This window comes from Papio anubis, chromosome 20 (genome assembly GCF_008728515.1).
Source record: "Papio anubis isolate 15944 chromosome 20, Panubis1.0, whole genome shotgun sequence".
Classification (NCBI taxonomy): domain Eukaryota; kingdom Metazoa; phylum Chordata; class Mammalia; order Primates; family Cercopithecidae; genus Papio; species Papio anubis.
Window position 1 is genome coordinate 17,150,255 of NC_044995.1, and position 20,064 is coordinate 17,170,318.

The 20,064-nt window shown below is 53.8% G+C and overlaps 2 protein-coding genes across 4 annotated transcripts; one reads left to right on the forward strand and one right to left on the reverse strand.

The window, feature by feature from the left end:
• Window positions 1-4,203: 4,203 nt before the first annotated feature.
• MED29 (mediator complex subunit 29) lies at window positions 4,204-14,704 on the reverse strand. 3 transcript variants are annotated; one of them, XM_021931091.2, is made up of 4 exons: window positions 14,291-14,704; window positions 12,489-12,547; window positions 11,395-11,502; window positions 4,204-7,308 (listed from the first exon to the last, which is right to left on the reverse strand). In XM_021931091.2, exons 2-4 carry the CDS (start codon window positions 12,539-12,541, stop codon window positions 6,855-6,857), a joined length of 615 nt encoding a protein of 204 aa, XP_021786783.1. In that variant the 5' UTR covers window positions 12,542-12,547; window positions 14,291-14,704; the 3' UTR covers window positions 4,204-6,854. The 3 variants fall into 3 exon arrangements, with proteins under 3 accessions (XP_021786783.1, XP_003915559.1, XP_031515340.1); XM_003915510.5 differs by lacking the exon at window positions 14,291-14,704 and adding an exon at window positions 13,364-13,768 and having other exon boundaries at window positions 11,418-11,502; XM_031659480.1 differs by lacking the exons at window positions 12,489-12,547; window positions 14,291-14,704 and adding an exon at window positions 12,206-12,482.
• PAF1 (PAF1 homolog, Paf1/RNA polymerase II complex component) lies at window positions 13,810-19,931 on the forward strand. Its single transcript, XM_003915507.5, has 14 exons — window positions 13,810-14,182; window positions 14,704-14,733; window positions 14,832-14,924; window positions 15,238-15,359; window positions 15,460-15,526; window positions 15,623-15,724; window positions 15,808-15,913; window positions 15,991-16,059; window positions 16,141-16,244; window positions 16,330-16,446; window positions 16,551-16,679; window positions 18,987-19,092; window positions 19,214-19,304; window positions 19,383-19,931. Exons 1-14 carry the CDS (start codon window positions 14,136-14,138, stop codon window positions 19,790-19,792), a joined length of 1,593 nt encoding a protein of 530 aa, XP_003915556.3. The 5' UTR covers window positions 13,810-14,135; the 3' UTR covers window positions 19,793-19,931.
• The last annotated feature ends 133 nt before the right edge of the window (window positions 19,932-20,064 follow it).

Consider the following 20,064-nt stretch of genomic DNA (forward strand, 5'->3'; position numbering starts at 1 on the left):
CCTCTAAGAAAACTCAAGATTGGCAAGGTGGAGGTCTTTCACTATAATGGATGGTTGCATTGATTGAAAGCTGTTTTAAGCTTTCAAAAAGAAAAAAAAAATGGGTCATCCTCAGTTGATGGCTGGATGGGCCTCTTATAGTGGGGTGTGCCTTCAGACTACATTTTCCTTTTTTTTTTTTTTTTAAATTTTGAGACGGAGTGTCGCTCGGTCGCCCAGGCTGGAGTGCAGTGGGGAGATCTCGGCTCACTGCAAGCTCCGCCTCCCGGGTTCACGCCATTCTCCCGCCTCAGCCTCCCGAGTAGCTGGGACTACAGGCGCCCGCCACCATGCCTGGCTAATTTTTTGTATTTTTAGTAGAGACGGGATTTCACTGTGTTAGCCAGGATGGTCTCGATTTCCTGACCTCGTGATCCACCCGCCTTGGCCTCCCAAAGTGCTGGGATTACAGGTGTGAGCCACCGCTCCCGGCCCAGACTACATTTTCAAGGATCATTCCCCACACTGGCACATCTTTTGTTATCAAAGGGTTGCCCTAAGTGAAAACCCTCTTAAGATCTGGAAGGACAATTTATTTTTTAAGGGGTGTTGGAGAGCTGGCTGCCCTGAGTGAAAATGCGGGGGTAGAAATCATTGCCACAGTGCGCAGTTATAATGGTGGAAAGTTCATTCTTGCAGGCTGCGGGCTTGTATTAAGGTGGGGAGATTCTGCCAGGCTCCACGTCGACCTGCTTCGTCTGAGAGCGGCGGGGGGGAATCCCTGATGCGGCGCTTGCTGAGGGGCCTTCCCGGGCCGGTCTCGTGAGCTGGGCGGGCCGCGGGCGGCTCTGGCACGGTTGTGGCCTCCTGCTCGCCTGTGACTCACTCGCAAGGGGCGGGGGAGTGGGGGCTTCCTGTAAGCCGTGACGAGGAGGTTCAGCCCGGACACTCGGGTTCCTCTCCTGTAACCAGGGCTCCCGTCTCCTGTAAACAGAGCCCCGAGGATAACGGGGAAAAAGGGGGGAGGAGGGGGACCTGGGACCCGCCTCTCGGCCGAGCTCCAAATCCTTACACAGCTTATAGGACTGAGGCGGGGAAAGGGGAGTGGGGGGCACCCTTGGGTCTGCGGAGCCCGGCTCAGCTCGGGCTGCGATCGATCCTGGAGGAGGGATTCCAGTTTCTACTCCCTGGATACTGGGAGCATTTCCCATCCCTGAGTCAGCCTGTCCCCCTCCTCTCTCCATCTGCTGAGTCATCGCCCCGAGTCAGGACTTTTGGGATAGGGCCATTCTCAAAGGAGGGGGATGCTTTGCTCGCAGAAGGACTGGTCCTCCACCTCCCCAAACCCACAGACCTGGGGACCCAGGAGACCAAGGCCTCAGTCCCTCCTCCCTCGCAGTAACCCAGGGGCCTGAATCCCCAGCCCCTCCTCCCTCAGACTCAAGAGTCCAGGCCCCCAGCCCCTCCTCCTTCGGATCCAGGGGTCCAGGCCCCTAACCCCTCCGCCCTCAGACCCAGGGATCCAGGCCGCGAGTCCCTCCTCCCTCAGATCCTCAGGCCCCCCCAGACCCCAGCCCCTTCTCCCTCAGACCCAGGGGTCCAGGCCCCCAGCTCCTCCTCCCTCAGATCCAGCGGTCCAGGCCCCTAACCCCCCCTCAGACCCCCTCAGACTCGGGAGACCCCCAGCCCGTCCGCCCTCAGATCCAGGAGACCAGGCCTTCAGCCCTCCCCGCAGGTCTCGGGCGTCCCAGGCCAGGAGGAAGTTCATGGCAGGACTCCTCCCTGCTCCCCACGTAGCCAGCGGGAAAATCCGCGGCCCCAGCGGCGGCCGGGAATCCCCTCTGGAATGACGGTGGGGAAGGGGATGGCCGGGGTCCCCCGCGGGGCGCTGGGGCCAGTCCTGGGCGGGCGAGAAGAGAAGGAAAGGGGCGGAAACCAGAGAGGCTAAAAATACAGCCAACACTTCCTGCCTAGGGGGAGGGGAGCGGGGAGCAGAGTTTCCAGAAAAACAAGCGGGGACGGGAAACGCGGGGGTGTGAGAGCCGGCCGAGTGCGCGGGCGAGCTGGGGACCGTGTACCCGCGGCACGTGTGCCCGCGCCGTGTGTGCGTCTGGCGTGATTGCCTGGGCCTGATTGGGCGTGGCCAAGGGCGGGGCTGGCCAAGTGTACCCCGGCCTGCGACTGCGTGGGCGGCGGGCCGGGCTAGCCGGCATGTGTACCCCGTTGTGTGAACAGTGTGTGTGCTTGCGGGTGCAAAGGTGCGCCTTGGCATCTGGGGGTGCGAGATCCGGTGTGCCTGGGTATGCAGTGGGGGACGTCGAGGGGCACAAGTGTGCCCAGTTTCCTGTGAGAAGGCTGTGTGCATACAATCCCGCATGACTTGGCTGTGTGAATCAATCTGTGAAACCGCCTGTGTGATCGACTGTACCGTGTGTGCTTTGGCCATCTCTGGGTGTGGGGTGGATGCTCTGTTGTAACTGTACTGCAATTTGTCTTTGAGGCGGCATTAAGAACATGAGGTTTTCATCCCCACCTGTATATGTGTGTGTCGCTCTGAGCCACTGTGGGATCTGCAGTGACTAAGTGTGTGTAACTCAGCGCAGGTGCCTGGGTGAGGGAATGACTCTGCCCTCCCCTGTGTCTGAGGCTCTGTGCACACACAACTTTGTGTGTGTGTGTTGCTTTGAGACAGGGTCTCGCTCTGTTGCCCAGGCTGGAGTGCAGCCGCACAATCTCAGCTCACTGCAGCCTCGACCTCCTGGGCTGAATCGATCCTCCCACTTCAGCCTCCCAGGTAGCTGGGACTACAGGCATGTGCCACCACACCTGGCACACACATTTGAAGCTGTGTGAGCATCCGTGACTCTGCAGCTGTGGCCGTGCGCAAGGCCTTTGTGGCTCAGTGTGTCTAGTCCCCAGGTGTGTGAATAGTGTTCACGTATGTCCACGTCCTTTGTCGTGGGTGTCTAAGACTGCATGTGCAGATCACAGTAGGCCAGCGTCTGAATGCAGTTCCTGTGGCCCCAGTCACAAGGCAGTGAAACCGATGAACTTTGGTTTCTGACGTCTACAGCCCGCGTGATGGGAAGAGTAGCTGGCGAGCTCCCCCACTCCATGTCACCGTTCTTGTGTCGGCCTCCGTGGGCAGAGCAGACATGCAGACACGAGCACCTGAGAAGCTGGGGCAGGGCTGATGAGGCTGCTTCTGATAGTGCTGGGCTAAGGACAGGGCTGAGTCAGCCTGTGATGGGCAAAGTCTGCGATGGGGTGAGAGATAGCTTATCGGGTTAAGTGGTGGTTAGAGGGTTGTTTATGTATTCATGTGGCTGGGTCGCTCCCTGAAGGTATCTGTTTGTGGGACTGTCAATGGGATGGGGTCCCTGGGGGCACCATGATTGTAGGATAGTGGGTTAGCTCTGCAGGGGGGCAAGCATGCTGTGTGCTCGAGTCCCCACTGTCTGTTTTGTGGTGGCTGTGCACCTCACATACACCCCCTCCCTGGAGCGTGCAGTGTGCACCAGACTGTGTAATCTCCCTCTGGGTTTAGTTATCTAGCAAAGCCAAGTCCTCACCAAGGCCCTCTGTGACCTGTCTGGATTTCCTCTCCTATCCCTGCTCCCTCATTGTGCCCAAGCCTCCTTTTCATGTGTTCCATAAACCCCAGCACATTCCTGTCCCAGGTCCCTGGCACTTGCAGTTCCCTCTGTCTGGAGCACTCTTGCCTGGATGTGTGGATGTCCCCAAGCTTATTCCCTTTCCTTTGGGGCTGCTCTAATACCGCCTTCTCAGTGAGGCCTTCCTTGACCTTTGTCAAGAATTTAAAAAAATAATAATAAACAAAAGGCCCGGCGCGGTGGCTGGTGGCTGGTGCCTGTAATCCCAGAATTTTGGGAGACCGAGGCAGGCAGATCACTTGAGGTCAGAAGCTCAAGACCAGCCTAGCCAACATGGTGAAAACCCATCTCTACTAAAAATAAAAAAATTAGCCGGGCGTGGTGATGCACCCCTGTAATCCCAGCTAGTCGGAAGGCTGAGGCAGGAGAATCACTTGAACCCAGGAGGCGGAGGTTGCAGTGAGCCAAGATGGCGTCATTGCACTCCAGCCTGGGCAACAGAGTGAGACTCATCTCAAAAATATATAAACAAGAAAACCCTTGTCATCTATTTAATAATAAATACATGGAACATATATAAGCCGTAATGAATGCTCACGAAACCACTGTCCAACTTTTCTCAAACTTTTAATGTTTTTCAATAAAGTAACACAATTCTCCACATGCAGATATTACATTTCATGTTAGATTTGCTCCTGTTTTTTAATTATACATTTCCACTTTTTTTGGATCAACTTAATTACACTTAAAAAAAGGAGTATTTTGCTTGTGTAAACACCTCCGCTTCTTTGTTAAAAAAACAGGGTCTCCGTCAACTAAGCTGGAGTGCAGTGGTGCAATCACAGCTCACTGCAGCCTCGACCTTTCAAGCTCAAGGCATCTTCCCAACTCTCAGCCTCCGAGTACCTGGGAATCTGGGCACGCACCACCACACCTAGCTGATTTTTGAATTTTTTTTGCAGATACAGGCTTTTGCTATGTTGCCCAGACTGGTCTTGAAATCCTGGGCTCAAGCCATCCAACTGCCTGCATCTCCCAAAGTGATGGGATTATGGGCCTGGGCCACTGTGCCTGGCCCCAACATCTCCACTTCTGATCTCACTTTTCTGCTTTAATTTTTCACCATCTGTTATGTTTTACTTTTATCACATTTACTGTCTCTCACTAGAATATCAGCTCCACTAATACAGGGCTTGGGCACAAGATACCCAGTACGTTTGCTGAGTGAATGCAACTTTGTGGTGCCCACCTCCGCCCTGTGCCTGGTAAATGTGCATCCACCACCCCACCACCCACTGAGTGCCTCTGTGGCCTCCCTGGGTGTGGTTTTAAGCATTGGTAGCCCCTGTATCATGGGTGCTGGGCTATCAGGCCCCCACCTGTGTGTGATGTTGTGTTGACACCAGCTGAGAGGGCCAGCAGTCCCTGTCTTGTGTGTGTGCTCATGGACTGACATCTCCACCACTGCTGGTGGGCTCTGTTGGGGAAAGGGTTAGTGGTTTTCAGTTGTATGCAAGATAAGTGTATCATGTTGGGTGGGACTATGACTATGCTATCGTACTTATTTGGAGGTTAAGTGTGGTTAAGGAGATGTGTGAAGGTGCCCAGATGACAATGACTAGATGGTCAGGTTTTTATTTTTTTGAGACACAGTCTTGCCTTGTCACCCAGGCTGGAGTGCAATGGTGCGATCTTGGCTCACTGCAACCTCTGCCTCCCAGGTTCAAGCGATTCTCCTGCCTCAGCTTCCTGAGTAGCTGGGATTACAGGCGCATGCCACCACGCCTGGCTAATTTTTTGTATTTTTAGTAAAGATGGGGTTTCACCATGTTGGCCAGGCTGGTCTTGAACTCCTGACCTTGTGATCCGCCCACCTCAGGCTCCCAAAGTGTTGGGATTACAGGTGTGAGCCACCGCGCCCAGTCCGATGGTCAGTTTTGTGTGTCAACTTGGACGGGCTACAGTCCCAGTTATTCAATCAAACACTCATCTAGCTGTTACCATGGAAGTGTTTTTGTAGATGTGATTAAAGTCCATAATCAGTTGACTTTAGATAAGGAAGATTATCCTACAAAATCGGGGGATTGGGTAGAAAACTGATTCAATTAGATAAACGGGCAAAACTGAGGCTTCCCTGAAGGAGAAATTCCTCTTAGGGACAGTGCTTCAGCCTTCCTTCCTGACCTACATGCTTGGGCACTTCAAGGAAGAACAAGGGGAGGAATTTCCTGGGACACACATGGCTGGCCATTTCCCAGTTTTCCAGTGTGGGGACTTGGGCTCAGCATGAATCACAGAGGTATCCGTGATCCTGGGGTTTCCTTGCAGGCATGGGGTCCAGGACAGGAGGCCACTGAGTGGGAATGTGGGAACCATGGCACAGAAGATACTGGGTGGGGCAGTTCTCCAACCAGGCTGAGTCACTTGAGGCTTTCACACCCCAACATCTGAGCCTGGGCTGGTAGCTCCGCCCTGCACTTGCTCAGGCCTGAAGGCCAAGGCTGAACTTCCTGAAGCTCCCAGGGAAGGAGGCAGTCTGAGGGGGCACTCCCTCCTTGAAGCCCCCTCCCCAGTGCCTGCTTCCCGGAGCTGGGGCTCAGGCGCCTGGGTTCTTCCCCAGGACTGATGACTCACCGCGGCTGGGGCCTTTTCACTTCTCCTTTGGGGCTAAAAATACTGGGACCCAGGCATCCAGCTGGGCCAGCCTTGCCACAGATTGCACAACGCCCCTCACTCAAGTTCCGCTGACGCAGGCTTGGGTGGGGGCCTGAGTTGCTCCCTGCTCAGACCTGTGGAGCTCAGAGCCTGGGCCCCTCCACTGCTCCTCTCCTAGGCCAAGACCCTGGGGTCTGCGCTGACATGTGAGCTGCTGGGGGACTCTGGGCTTGGCTGTGGCCCCTGGAAATTAAGTCCCTTCCCTTAGCCCCAGATAACCCGGGGTGCTGGTTCCCTACATAGACACAGATTCCCAGTTAGGAGCTGGGGATAGAAGACAGCTAAAGGGGACTAGTCAGAGAGAGACATAGGACTATGGGGAGAAACACATTAAGAGGAACACATAAACAAGGACAAAAAGAGACAGGATGAGAGAGAGACAACTGTAATAGAGACAGAAGAGTGGCACACAGAGACCACCTCCCAGCTGGAGACAGTCAGGAAGGACTGAGGGAGAGGGGACAGCCAGGGTTCCACACCCAGGCCAGGTTGAGGGAGGGCCTGTGGAACAGAGAGGTCATCAACACACACAGTCCAAAGTCTACCCTAGGCTAGGAGGGGGAGCAGGAAGAAGGGGCAGGGAGGCAGGGACCGGCCAGCGAGCTCCCTGTTGGCCTCTGCTGCCCCCTGCTGGCTCCCGCCGCGGTGCTCAGGCAGGAAAAGACAGGAGGCTTCTGTGTTTAGGCCCAGGACGCTTTTCATTCCCTTTGTACACCACCCTCCAACCACTGCCTGCCCCACTCCCTGCCCCCCCACTTCACAGGGTGCCCCCAGGGCCAGCAGGTGGGGCGGGTGTCTTGCCCGTGACCTTGTTGGCACAGTCCAGCAGGGCGGTGTGAATGTCCTTGGCACAGGAAATCTGGGCTTTGATGACCGCCAGGTACTGTGGGTAGGGGAGACTGTCAGGCTGCACCGCGTCGGGCTTGGTGGCTGTGGGCACCAGCGTGGGAGAGTGCTTGGCACTGTCACAGCTCTGTGACAGGCACTCATGCGCCAGGCGCTGTGGACAGGCAGGCAAGGGGACAGCATCAGCTCCACCCCAGGTCATTCTACCCCACCCCAAGGGCTAGCTGGGGGTTGTTGGCTTGGCCTCTGGATTTCCCAGGTCTTAGAGTCAGAGGTTGGCCCTGCCAATCACTTGCTGGGGAACATGGGGGCATGGCGGCTACTCTTTTTTTTTTTTTTTTTTTTGAGACGGAGTCTCGCGCGGTGTCACCCAGGCTGGAGTGCAGTGGCGCGATCTCGGCTCACTGCAAGCTCCGCCTCCCAGGTTCACGCCATTCTCCTGCCTCAGCCTCCGAGTAGCTGGGACTACAGGTGCCCGCCACCACGCCCGGCTAGTTTTTTGTATTTTTAGTAGAGACGGGGTTTCACCATGTTAGCCAGGATGGTCTCAATCTCCTGACCTCATGATCCACCCGCCTCGGCCTCCCAAAGTGCTGGGATTACAGGCTTGAGCCACTGCACCCGGCCGGCTACTCTTTTCTGAGCCTCAGTTTCCTCTTTGGAAAACGGGTTTAATAACCACCTCTTCTACCTCATAAGGTGAGAACAGTGAGAGCAGGTGTGTGAAACACAGGCACAGATCCTGGCACACCGTTTAAAGTGCCAAGAAATGTTAGCTACTATCATTGTTACTGCCCCAGCTCCAGGCCTGGTGTTGGCAGTGGCATCTCGGATGGCGCCCGCCCCTGGTTGGCCGCCTGCTTCTCTGGCTGCTCTAGGTACTACTTTCTTTTCTTTTTTTTTCTTTCGAGATGGAGTTTCAGTCTTGTCGCCCAGGCTGGAGTGCAATGGCGCGATCTCAGGTCACTGCAACCTCTGCTCCCTGGGCTCAAGTGATTCTCCTGCCTTAGCCTCCCAAGTAGCTGGGATTACAGGCGCCCGCCACCAAGCCCGGCTAATTTTTTTTTATTTTTTTTTTTTTTTTTTTTGAGACGGAGTCTTTGCTCTGTCGCCCAGGCTGGAGTGCAGTGGCGCGATCTCGGCTCCCTGCAAGCTCCACCTCATGGGTTCACGCCCTTCTCCTGCCTCAGCCTCCCGAGTAGCTGGGACTACAGGTGCCCGCTACCACGCCCAGCTAATTTTTTGTATTTTTAGTAGAGACGGGGTTTCACTGTGTTAGCCCGTTAGTTAGGATGGTCTCGATCTCCTGACCTTGTGATCCGCCGAGACGGGGTTTCATCACATTGGCCACGCTGGTCTCAAACTCATGACCTCAGGTGATCCACCCGCCTCAGCCTCCCAAAGTACTGGGATTACAGGCGTGAGCCACTGTGCCCGGCCCTTTTTCTTTTTGGAGACAGAGTCCTGCTCTGTTACCCAGGCTGGAGTGCCGTGGCGCCATCTTGGCTCATTCCAACCTCCACCTCCCGGGTTCAAGAGATTCTCCTGTCTCATTCAAGTAGCTGGGATTACAGGCGCACGCCATCACGCCTGGCTAATTTTTTATTTTTAGTAGATACAGGGTTTCGCCATGTTGGCCAGGCTGGTCTCGAACTCCTGACCTTGTGATCTGCCCGCCTCAGCCTCCCAAAGTGCTGGGGTTACAGGCATGAACCAGCGCGCCTGGCCAGCTCTAGATACTTCTTACATTACCTAAGGGCAGCCATTCCTAGGCCCCGTCTTCTCTCACTGTTCAAGCCCTCCCAGGGCTGTCACAGCCACACACACCACTCAGTTTCCCCCTCTGCACCGATGGCGCCCACACTGTCGCCAGCCTCCCCCTGACATTCGTAGGGCCCTTATGCCCCCAAAACTGCTTCTCCTAGGTCCCTGTTTCAGGGACAGTCCTCCATTCTAAACCAGAGCCCTGGGCCTCATCCCAGAAATTTTAGCTCCTTCCAGCACACCAGTCCTGTGGCCCACATACAAAGCCCTGCACGTGAAGCCTCTCAAGTTCCCCAGTCTTCCCCATTTCCTCATGGCCCCGCCCTCGTGAAGCCCAGTCCAGGCATACTTGGATCATGCCATGGCTGCGTCCTTGGGCTCCTGCCTCGGGCTCCTGCCTCCAGTCTCAGCCCCTTGAACCCACCCCTCATTTGCCAGCCAGAGGCATAGTCCTAAAAAGCAGACAGGTCCGGCCGGGCGCGGTGGCTCACGCCTGTAATCCCAGCACCTTGGGAGGCCAAGGCAGGCGGATCATGAGGTCAGGAGATCGAGACCATCCTGGTTAACATGGTGAAACCCCGTCTCCACTAAAAATACAAAAAATTAGCCGGGAGTGGTGGTGGGCGCCTGTGGTCCCAGCTCCTCGGGAGGCTGAGGCAGGAGAATGGCCTGAACCCAGGAGGCGGAGCTTGCAGTGAGCCGAGCTCGCGCCACTGCACTCCAGTCTGCGCGATAGAGCAAGACTCTGTCTCAAAAAAAAAAAAAAAAGCAGACAGGTCCATGTTCTTCCCTGCTTGAAACCCTCCATGCCTCCCCAGTGCCCGTAGGATTATATTCAAAATCCAACAAGCTCCTATGCCTACCACACCTCAGCCAGACTGAATTACTTGATGTTCCTAAAACAAATTTAAAGCAAATATTATTCCCTCCGGTTGGAACATGGTTCTGACACTACTAAGCTTCTCAACCTCTCACTTTTCCTTCAAAACCCAGGACAGGCCAGGCACAGTGGTCTGTAATCCCACTTTGGGAGGCTGAGGTGGGTAAATTGCTTGACCCCAGGCATTCAAGACTAGCCTGGTCAACATGGCAAAACCTTATCTCCACAAAAAATACAAAAATTAGCCAGGCATGGCGGCGCATGCCTGTAGTCCCAGCTACTTGGAAGGTTGAGGTGGGAGGATCACTTTAGCCCAGAAGTAGAGGCTGCAGTGAGCTGAGACTGTGCCACTGCAGTCCAGCCTAGGCGACAGAGACTCTGACTCAAAAAAAAAAAAAAGGCCGGGTGCAGGTAGCTCACACCTGTAATCCCAGCACTTTGGGAGGCTGAGACGGGCGGATCACAAGGTCAAGAAATCAAGACCATCCTGGCCAACATGGTGAAACCCCATCTCTACTAAAAATACAAAAATTTGCTGGGCTTGGTGGTGCGTGCCTGTAGTCCCAGTTACTCAGGAGGCTGAGGCAAGAGAATCGCTTGAACCTGGGAGGCCGAGGTTGCAGTGAGCGAAATTGCGCCACTGCACTCCAGCCTGGCGACAGAGTGAGACTCTCTCAAAAAAAGAAAAGGCTGGGTGCAGTGGCTCATGCCTGTAATCCCAGCACTTTAGGAGACTGAGGCGGGCGAATCACTTGGGGCCAGGAGTTCAAGACTAGCCTGGCCAAAATGGTGAAACCCCGTGTCTACTAAAAATACAAAAATGAGCCAGGCGTGGTAGTGTGCGCCTATAGTCCTAACTACTTGGGAGGCTGAGGCACCAGAATCACTTGAAACCAGGAGGAGGAGGCTGCAGTGAGCTGAAATCGTGCCACTATACTCCAGCCTGGGTGACAGAATGAGACTGTCCCCGCCTCGTCCCCCCGACAAAAAAAACCAGTCCAAAATAATGATGATACCACAGCACACATTTGCCATATGCCTAGTATCATGTTAAGTAGTTTACATGCATAATCTAAGTCTTCCTGGAAACTCCATTTTCCTAAGGAGGAACCCAGAGGTCAGAGGTAGAGATTGATGGTGCATCTGACTCCGGAGGTTGTATTCTTAGTCACTTGCCCTCCTCTCAACTCCTGCCCCTCTTCCCTCCTTTGTTTCAGACTTGCTCAGATGTGCTCTCTAGCAGCAGCCTTCCCTAAGCCACTCTCTTCCTATCCCCACCCAGTGCTTCCACAGCTGAGATTTCTGCATCCCAGCCCTGATCCCTCTGCCTGTGCCTCCCCAATCATAACCCTAACCACTCTGGCCTAAGCTTCTCCTATCACAGCACTGACCACTCTGAGCTGTCACTGTTTAGGGGTGTGCTTATTATTCCACTCAACTGAAAGCTCTGTGAGGGCAAGGATCAGAGCAACCCTGGGTCCTCAGGGTTGGTGGAAGCACAGGTCTGGCCCACAGGAGGTCCCCAGTTGAGTGTGAGTTGACTGACTGACTGAGGGTTTCTGAAGACCCCGGAGACTGGGACAGGGCTGTCGTTACCCCATGTCCAGAAGGCTTCTCACCAGGCAGAGCTCCAGCTGGTCACAGAGTGCGTAGAACTCCTCCAGGCACTTGTCAAAGCGCTGTATGGGTCCATCACTGCTCTTTCTACAGACCAGAAAAAAAGGATGTCTGAAGAATTGATTTCTAATCTCTGGGACACCAGTATCTACCCAACCAAGTGTCCAACAGGAAACCAGGTACAGGCCCAGGGGATCTGAAGTAGTGGTTGAAAACTGGCGGGGTTTAAAAAAAAAGGAGACTGGGCGCGGTAGCTCATGCCTGTAATCCCAGCACTTTGGGAGGCCGAGTTGAGCAGATCACCTGAGGTCAGGAGTTCGAGACCAGCCTGGACAACATGGTGAAACCCCATCTCTACTAAAAATACAAAAAATTAGCCAGATGTGCTGGCACATGCCTGTAGTCCCAGCTACTTGGCAGGCTGAGGCAGAAGAATCGTTTGAACCCGGGAGGCAGAGGTTGCAGTGAGCCGAGACTGTGCCACTGCACTCCAGCCTGGGCGACAGAGCAAGACTCTTATCTCCAAAAAAAAAAAAAAAAAAGATTGGTTGTGATGGTTCATGACTGTCATCCCAGCACTCTGGGAGGCCAAGGTGGAAGGACTGTTCGAACCCAGGAGTTTGAGACCAGCCTGGGCAACATGGCAAGACCCTGTCTCTACAAAACAACAAAAACAAAATAAAATAAAATAGGAGGAGTGATTCGTGAGGCTGAGGGGATCGCTAGAGGCCAGGAGTTTGAGACCAGCCTGGGCAACATAGCAAGACTCTGTTTCTATAAAAAATCTTACAACTTAGCCAGGCATCTGTAGTCTGTAGCCATGTCTGCAGTCCTGGCTACTTGGGAGGCGGAGGCAAGAGGATCACCTGAGCTCAGGTGTTCAAGGCTGCAATAAGCCAAGATCGTGCCACTGTATTCCAGCCTGGGTGACAGAGGGAGACCCTGTCTCAAACAAACAAACAAACAAACAAAAAGTAAATATAGGAGGTGAGGTGGGCAGGGAGGAGAAAGAAAGATGAATTTCAAAGACTGGGGAGGCAACGGAATATCCTGGGAAAGGGGGTTGCACTCACTGTCCATTGTCGATGTTAGTGTTCTGAATCAAGTTTTGTGCTGCAACCTTCATCAAGGTCTAGTCAAAACAAAAACAAAACATGTGGGAAATGGAAAAACAAAAGGGAACACTCTTCCTTAAGATCACTCAATCTCACGTCTTCTTTTCAACTGGCACCTTCCCTCCTGACTTTCCAAATACTTGTTTCCATTCCTATAGCTGTCACCACTCCATCCTCCCAGAGGCCCGCTCTCACCTGAGCTTCTCGCCAATAATCTAAGCGTCCTCCCTCACCTATCAATCAAGGGCAGAATCTCCGTATAAGCTAGTCCTCTCCTCAGGCTTTAACGACCAGAGCTCAGTTCTCCTTTAAACAACCCCTCACTCCTCCGGCCAGTCCCAGCCTCAACATCAGCGCTGATTCTATCATCTCTGCCGAGCTTCGCTTAGGTCTCGCATAAAACAGGTTTTTTTTTTTTTTTTTTTGACGGAGTCTCGCTGTGTTGCCCAGGCTGGAGTGCAATGGCACGATCTCGGTTCACTGCAACCTCCGCCTCCTGGGTTCAAACGATTCTCCTGCGTCAGCCTCCCGAGTAGCTGTAATTACAGGCGCGCGCCACCATGCCTGGCTAATTTTTGTATTTTTAGTAGAGAGGGGGTTTCACTAGGCTGGTCTAGAGCTCCTGACCTCAAGTTATCCGCCCGCCTCAGCCTCCCAAAGTGCTGGGATGACGGGCATGGGAACACAGGCGTGCGCCGCCGCGCCAGGCCAAAACAGCAGGTTCTACTTCTCTTTCTGCCTAGCACTCTCTCCGACTAACCTGGCCCTCGGCCCGCCCCTCTGAAGTTAGACTACCAAATGCAGTTTGCTTCTCGCTGCTTAAGGCCAATCACCTGTAGACTCTCCTTCAGCTGCGGGATGAGCATCTTATAACGCTGCACAGGATCGAAGTCCTGTTGCTGTTGCTGCAGCAGGCCGCTCTGGGCAGGGCCCACCAGTTGTGCTGGCGGTTGCGGCTGCTGCTGGGGACCCGGGCCGCCAGCCGAACTAGGACCCGATACACCAGCAGCTGAGGAAGCCGCTGAAGCTTGCTGCTGGGATGCAGCCATCTTTCTCGCGTACACCGCCGGAAGTGCGTCACAACTGCGTCTCCCCGCGTTGCTGTTCGACATCCCTATTTCTAGTCCCCGTTTGCTAGTTATCCCACCTCCCAGGCAATTAAGCCAATGGAAGGGAAGGAGGTGCTCCTACGTTACGTTACTCTCAAATCCGAGGTCCAGACTGAGATCTTTTCACCAATCACAGAAGCACCTCTCTCCCTCGCTCCGCCCTTCACCCAGACGCTCGCCAATCCGTGTGTGGTTCCGTTCCGGACTTCATTTCCCCGAAGGCGTCGCGCCGTGAGGAGCCCCGTTGGGTCCTCAGCGTCTTGGCGGCAGTTGGTGGAACAGGAGCTTCGAGTCCGTCCCTGGTGCTGCCTGCGCGTTCACCTGAGTCTCGCTGGAGCACTTCTTGCCCGCCCACCTCATCTCAACCCACTTTCCGCGGGGAGCGGCGCCAACCTGGGCCTGCCTCGGATCAGGCGTCCCCTGAAGTCGGCACGCCCCTCCGCGTCCCCCTTCGGCCCCGCTAGGACCCCGTCCGGGCTGCCGTCGCCTCGTCGCTATGGCGCCCACCATCCAGACCCAGGCCCAGCGGGAGGATGGCCACAGGTAGGCGCCACGGTTTTCTGTTTCAGCAAGGTGGGGGATCGGGATAGGGTTTCTGCTGGACAACGTCACCAGCCCCCAGGTCTGCCCGTGACGTCATGGAGCGCTCACCTTTGACGAAGGGGGCGGGTTCCTTCTGAGATTCAGGTGTTCCCCTCCTCCCCGCCGTGCACTTCAGGGATTAAGCTTTTGGAGACTCTCTCCAGAAGGGATCCTTCCAGTCAAGCGTTTGGAGACCCCTCTTCCAAAGACGATTGAGTACACGGTTCTTTATTAAAGCACTTGAAGCCATCCCCTGCAAAAGGGATTGAGCACTTGGCCTTGTTCATTAAAGCTTTTGGGGGCTCTTCTTCCTAAATAAGTTGAACATTTGTTTCCCTCCATTAAAGCATTTGGACACCCCCCACCACCAAAAGAAACCAGCATTTGTCACTCCTCCTACTTTTTGAAAGGTTGGGGAAGCCTTTTTCATTCTTCTGTCAATCCCGTCCTCTCCACCTATCACTGTCTTTCTTCTCCACTAGGCCCAATTCCCACCGGACTCTGCCTGAGAGGTGAGCCTCACTGTGCTTTCCCAGGAGCGGTGGGGCAGTGGGGCTGGGAGCAGAGGTGGGGCAGCGGGGACCCACTTTTGAGCCACTAACGTTCCTAGGTCTGGAGTGGTCTGCCGAGTCAAATACTGCAATAGCCTCCCTGATATCCCCTTCGACCCCAAGTTCATCACCTACCCCTTCGACCAGAACAGGTGAGACTGAGGATGGGAAAACTATTCAGGTATCAGTTATTTGAAGGCAGGGACTGCTTGTCTCGTCGGCTGCTGTTTGCTCAGGGCCTAGCACAGTACCTGCCTAGCACATAGTAGTAGCTGCTCAATTGTTTGTTAATGAATGGAGCAAGCAGTGTCCAAGTCCCTTCCCACTGGGGAGCCAGCTTTCAGACTCCGCCATGGGGGACACTTCATTCTGAGTTCCTCCCCAAAGAAGCTTCGCCGCTGAGAAGCAGGGCTGTGAGGGGTGAAGCTGGAATCCAGACACCACAAGAGGTGTTTCCCCACCCAGGTTCGTCCAGTACAAAGCCACTTCCTTGGAGAAACAGCACAAACATGACCTCCTGACTGAGCCAGACCTGGGGGTCACCATCGATCTCATCAATCCTGACACCTACCGCATCGACCCCAATGGTGTGTGGGGAGACAGGGAGGGTCTGCTCTAGGGCAGCAAAGGACCTGGGCCTCCTTCATGGTCCTCCTTCCCCCCTCCCCCCGCCCCGCTCTCCTCTAGTTCTTCTAGATCCAGCTGATGAGAAACTTTTGGAAGAGGAGATTCAGGCCCCCACCAGCTCCAAGAGGTGAGCAGGTAGCAAATGGGTGCTGGGGACTGGCTCCGGTGGGCCCTACAAGCAGGAGGGCGGTGGGGTTCTGAGGCACCTGATTTCCTACCCCAGATCCCAGCAGCACGCGAAGGTGGTGCCATGGATGCGAAAGACAGAGTACATCTCCACTGAGTTTAACCGTTACGGCATCTCCAATGAGAAGCCTGAGGTCAAGTAAGTTGCAAACAGGAAGAGAGGGAAGGTGGAGATGCCAGATGTGTCCAGTGGCCCCTAAAGGCCTTTTTCTTCATTCCTAGGATTGGGGTTTCTGTGAAGCAGCAGTTTACCGAGGAAGAAATATACAAAGACAGGGATAGCCAGATCACAGCCATTGAGAAGACTTTTGAGGATGCCCAGAAATCAGTAATTGAGGGACTGGGATGGGGAGAGGTAAGGGTATGGCTGCAGAGCTCCTCCTCACCCTGTTTTTGTCCCACCAGATCTCCCAGCACTACAGCAAACCCCGAGTCACACCGGTGGAGGTCATGCCTGTCTTCCCAGACTTTAAGGTCAGGCCCAAGGTGGGAGGTAGAAAGGGACAGCCTATTTGTGCCTGTTCCCATCTAACCCCAGTGCCTCCATCTCCCTAGATGTGGATCAATCCATGTGCTCAGGTGATCTTTGACTCAGACCCAGCCCCCAAGGACACAAGTGGCGCAGCTGCGTTGGAGATGATGTCTCAGGCCATGATTAGGTAGTTGGTCCTGCTGCCCACCTTGGCCTGCTCCTTGCTGCCTTTTGGCCTCACACTTCATTGCCACTCCTTTTCCCCCAACCAGGGGCATGATGGATGAGGAAGGGAACCAGTTTGTGGCCTATTTCCTGCCTGTAGAAGAGACGTTGAAGAAACGAAAGCGGGACCAGGAGGAGGAGATGGACTATGCACCAGATGATGTGTGCGTGGGTTGGGGTTAAGTTTTGGGGAATGGGAAGTTTTGGAGATTGGGATTGGGATAGGGATAGGGAGGAAATGGGACTGAACCTGTGCCCTCATCCTCAGGTATGACTACAAAATTGCTCGGGAGTACAACTGGAACGTGAAGAACAAAGCTAGCAAGGGCTATGAGGAAAACTACTTCTTCATCTTCCGAGAGGGTGACGGGGTTTACTACAATGAGTTGGAAACCAGGTACTCAGCACACTCCTATCTGACTAGCCTGGATCTGTGCTTCTTAAGACCCTGGGGCATGCAAGAGCCACGCTGGAGGTCCTTTGTACCTAATAATTTGTCATACGCATTGGTAAACAAGAACAGCAGATGTTTGATCATGCACATGAGCTGGACTTGGTTCTAATAGGAGAAGCCAGAAAAGAAAATCTTTTTTTTTTTTTGAGATGGAGTGTCACTCTGTTGCCCAGGCCAGAGTGCAGTGGTGTGATCTCAGCTCACTGCAACCTCCGCCTCCTGGGTTCAAGTGATTCTCCTGCCTCAGCCTCCTGAGTAGCTGGGATCACAAGCGTGTGCCAGGATGGCCAGCTAATTTTTTTTTGCATTTTTAGTAGAGATGGAGTTTCACCATGTTGGCCAGGCTGATCTTGAACTCCTGACCTCAGGTGATCTGCCTGCCTCGGCCTCCCAAAGTGCTGGGATTACAGGTGTGAGCTACCGCGCCCAGCCAGAAAGAAAATCTTAATGCAGAAGACATTTAGAGCTTTTGTGCAGGGTAGAGGGCCAAGTTTCCTAGTATTAGTAACAGACTTCATGTGAAAGTAAACATTGCCAAAGTATGGAGTAATATATAAAATTAGCATGATTTTTTTTTTTTTTTTTTTGAGACAGAGTCTTGCTCTGTCGCCTAGGCTACAGTGTAGTGGTGCCATCTTGGCTCACTGCAACCTCTGCCTCCCGTGTTCAAGAGATTCCCCTGCCTCAGTCTCCTGAGTACCTGAGTAGCTAGGATTACAGGTGCCTGCCACCACACCCAGCTTTTTTTTTTTTTTTTGAGATGGAGTCTCGCTCTGTTACCCAGGCTGGAGTGCAGTGGCGCGATCTCCGCTCACTGCAAGCTCTGCCTCCCGGGTTCACGCCATTCTCCTGCCTCAGCCTCCCGAGTAGCTGGGACTACAGGCGCCTGCCATCACGCCCGGCTTTGTTTTTTTTTTTCAGACGGAGTTTCGCTTTTGTTGCCCAGAGTGCAATGGCGCGATCTCTGCTCACAGCAACCTCTGCCTCCTAGGTTCAAACCATTCTCCTGCCTCAGCCTCCGCAGTAGATGGGATTACAGGCATCGCCACCACACCCGGCTAATTCTGTATTTTTAGTAGAGACGGGGTTTCTCCATGTTGGTCAGGCTGGTCTCAAACTTCAGACCTCAGGTGATCCACCTGCCTCAGCCTCCCAAAGCGCTGGGATTACAGGCATGAGCCACTGCACCCAGCTAATTTTTGTATTTTTAGTAGAGATGGGGTTTCATCATCTTGGCCAGGCTGGTCTTGAACTCCTGATCTTGTGATCCACCCACCTCGGCCTCCCAAAGTGTTGGAATTACAGGCGTGAGCCACCGCACCCGGCCAGCATGAATGTTTTAAATGAAATGCTTAATACCCACATTCAAAAATGTGACCCCAAAACTCTTCCCTGATGGCTGAAAGTTTACTGCTATGCCAGCACCTCTGGTGTAGAGTTGGGAAGTCTTAAGTTTCTGTTTAAAGCAGAGATTACAAGAACTGATCCCATAGGCCAGGCAGGAAATGTAAAAGAGCAGTGGCGTGGTAGCATCTGAGTGACCTGGAGTTCTGGGCAACCATGGAGGGCACGATGTCACTTCAGCCCACTGTTGCTATGCCGTGGAGCCAAAAATTCCTATCTTCCAAAAGCCCCAAATTCAGATGATTCTCCTGGTTTCTCAAAGTGTTGGTAATTAATTCACGTATACAGTAATGCACTGCATGTATTTCAGTCAACAATGGACTGCTTATGATGGTCCCTTAAGATAGAATACCGTGTCTTGACTGTACTTTTTCTATGTTTAGATATACAAATACTTACTATTGTGTTACAATTGCCTGCAGTATTCAGTACAGTCCCATGCTGTACAGCTTTGTAGCCTAGGAGCAATAAGCTACACCATTACAGCCTAGGTATGTAGTAGGCTATACTGTGTACATTTGTGTAAGTGCACTGTATGATGTTCACATGATGTATTTCTCAGAATGTGTCCCTGTTAAGTGGCCCATGCTCATATTTATGTAAATACACCATATAACGCACACAGTGTAGGGCAACCAAATTGGTGCCATGGGAGCCATCTTTCCTTTCCCCTGCCCTCAATACCTTGAGCTTAGTTGCCCTTATTCAATCTGTATTTATTCCCATTTACTCTAAGTATTGATGGGGAACCAAGTCAGACCAGACCCCTCACTGGGGGGCGGGGGAGTGGGAGGTGTGTCTTTAACTGTATCTTCTACTTCTCTCCTCCAAACTTACCCCCTGTAGGGTCCGCCTTAGTAAGCGCCGGGCCAAGGCTGGGGTTCAGTCAGGCACCAACGCCCTGCTTGTGGTCAAACATCGGGACATGAATGAGAAGGAACTGGAAGCTCAGGTAACAAGCACCACTGGCCCAGAGTACCCACGGCAGGGAGGGTGGTGGTTGCAGGTGAGGAGGAGGACAAAAACCCAACAGAACACCCTCCTTCCCCTCATTCCAATCTTGCTGCTTCCAGGAGGCACGGAAGGCCCAGCTAGAAAACCACGAACCAGAGGAGGAAGAGGAAGAGGAGATGGAGACAGAAGAGAAAGAAGCTGGGGGCTCAGGTAAATCTGGACAGGCCAGACTCTGGGAGCCCTGCGAAGGTGGAAAAGTGGGTCTCACCTCTCTCCACTCCCTTCCAGATGAGGAGGAGAAAGGCAGCAGCAGTGAGAAGGAGGGCAGTGAAGATGAGCGTTCGGGCAGCGAGAGTGAACGGGAGGAAGTTGACAGGGACGAGGCCAGTGACAAGAGTGGCAGTGGTGAGGACGAGAGCAGCGAGGATGAGGCCCGGGCTGCCCGTGACAAAGAGGAGATCTTTGGCAGTGATGCTGATTCAGAGGATGATGCTGACTCTGATGATGAGGACAGAGGACCAGCCCAAGGTGGCAGTGACAATGATTCGGACAGCGGCAGCAATGGGGGTGGCCAGCGGAGCCGCAGCCGCAGCCGCAGCGCCAGTCCCTTCCCCAGTGGCAGCGAGCACTCGGCCCAGGAGGATGGCAGTGAAGCTGCAGCTTCTGATTCCAGTGAAGCTGATAGTGACAGTGACTGAGTCCCAGGGCATTCAGGGCTGGTTCAGACACCATTATTGTGAGCAGGATGGCACTTTTCTAGTGGTCTGTTTGTGAGCCTTTCACTTGTTTGTTCCCCACCCCCAAACCTTTGCTGTTAATAAAGTCAACTTCTCTTTACTTCCCCTCCCAGCCCCTATGATGTCATTCAGTCCAGCACACACCTCCCCCCACCCCGAGGTGCTCAAGGATCTTGGCTTGAGGCTTAGAAACACAGGCCAGAGGCAGGGCCAATGGCTTCCCACAAAATGTA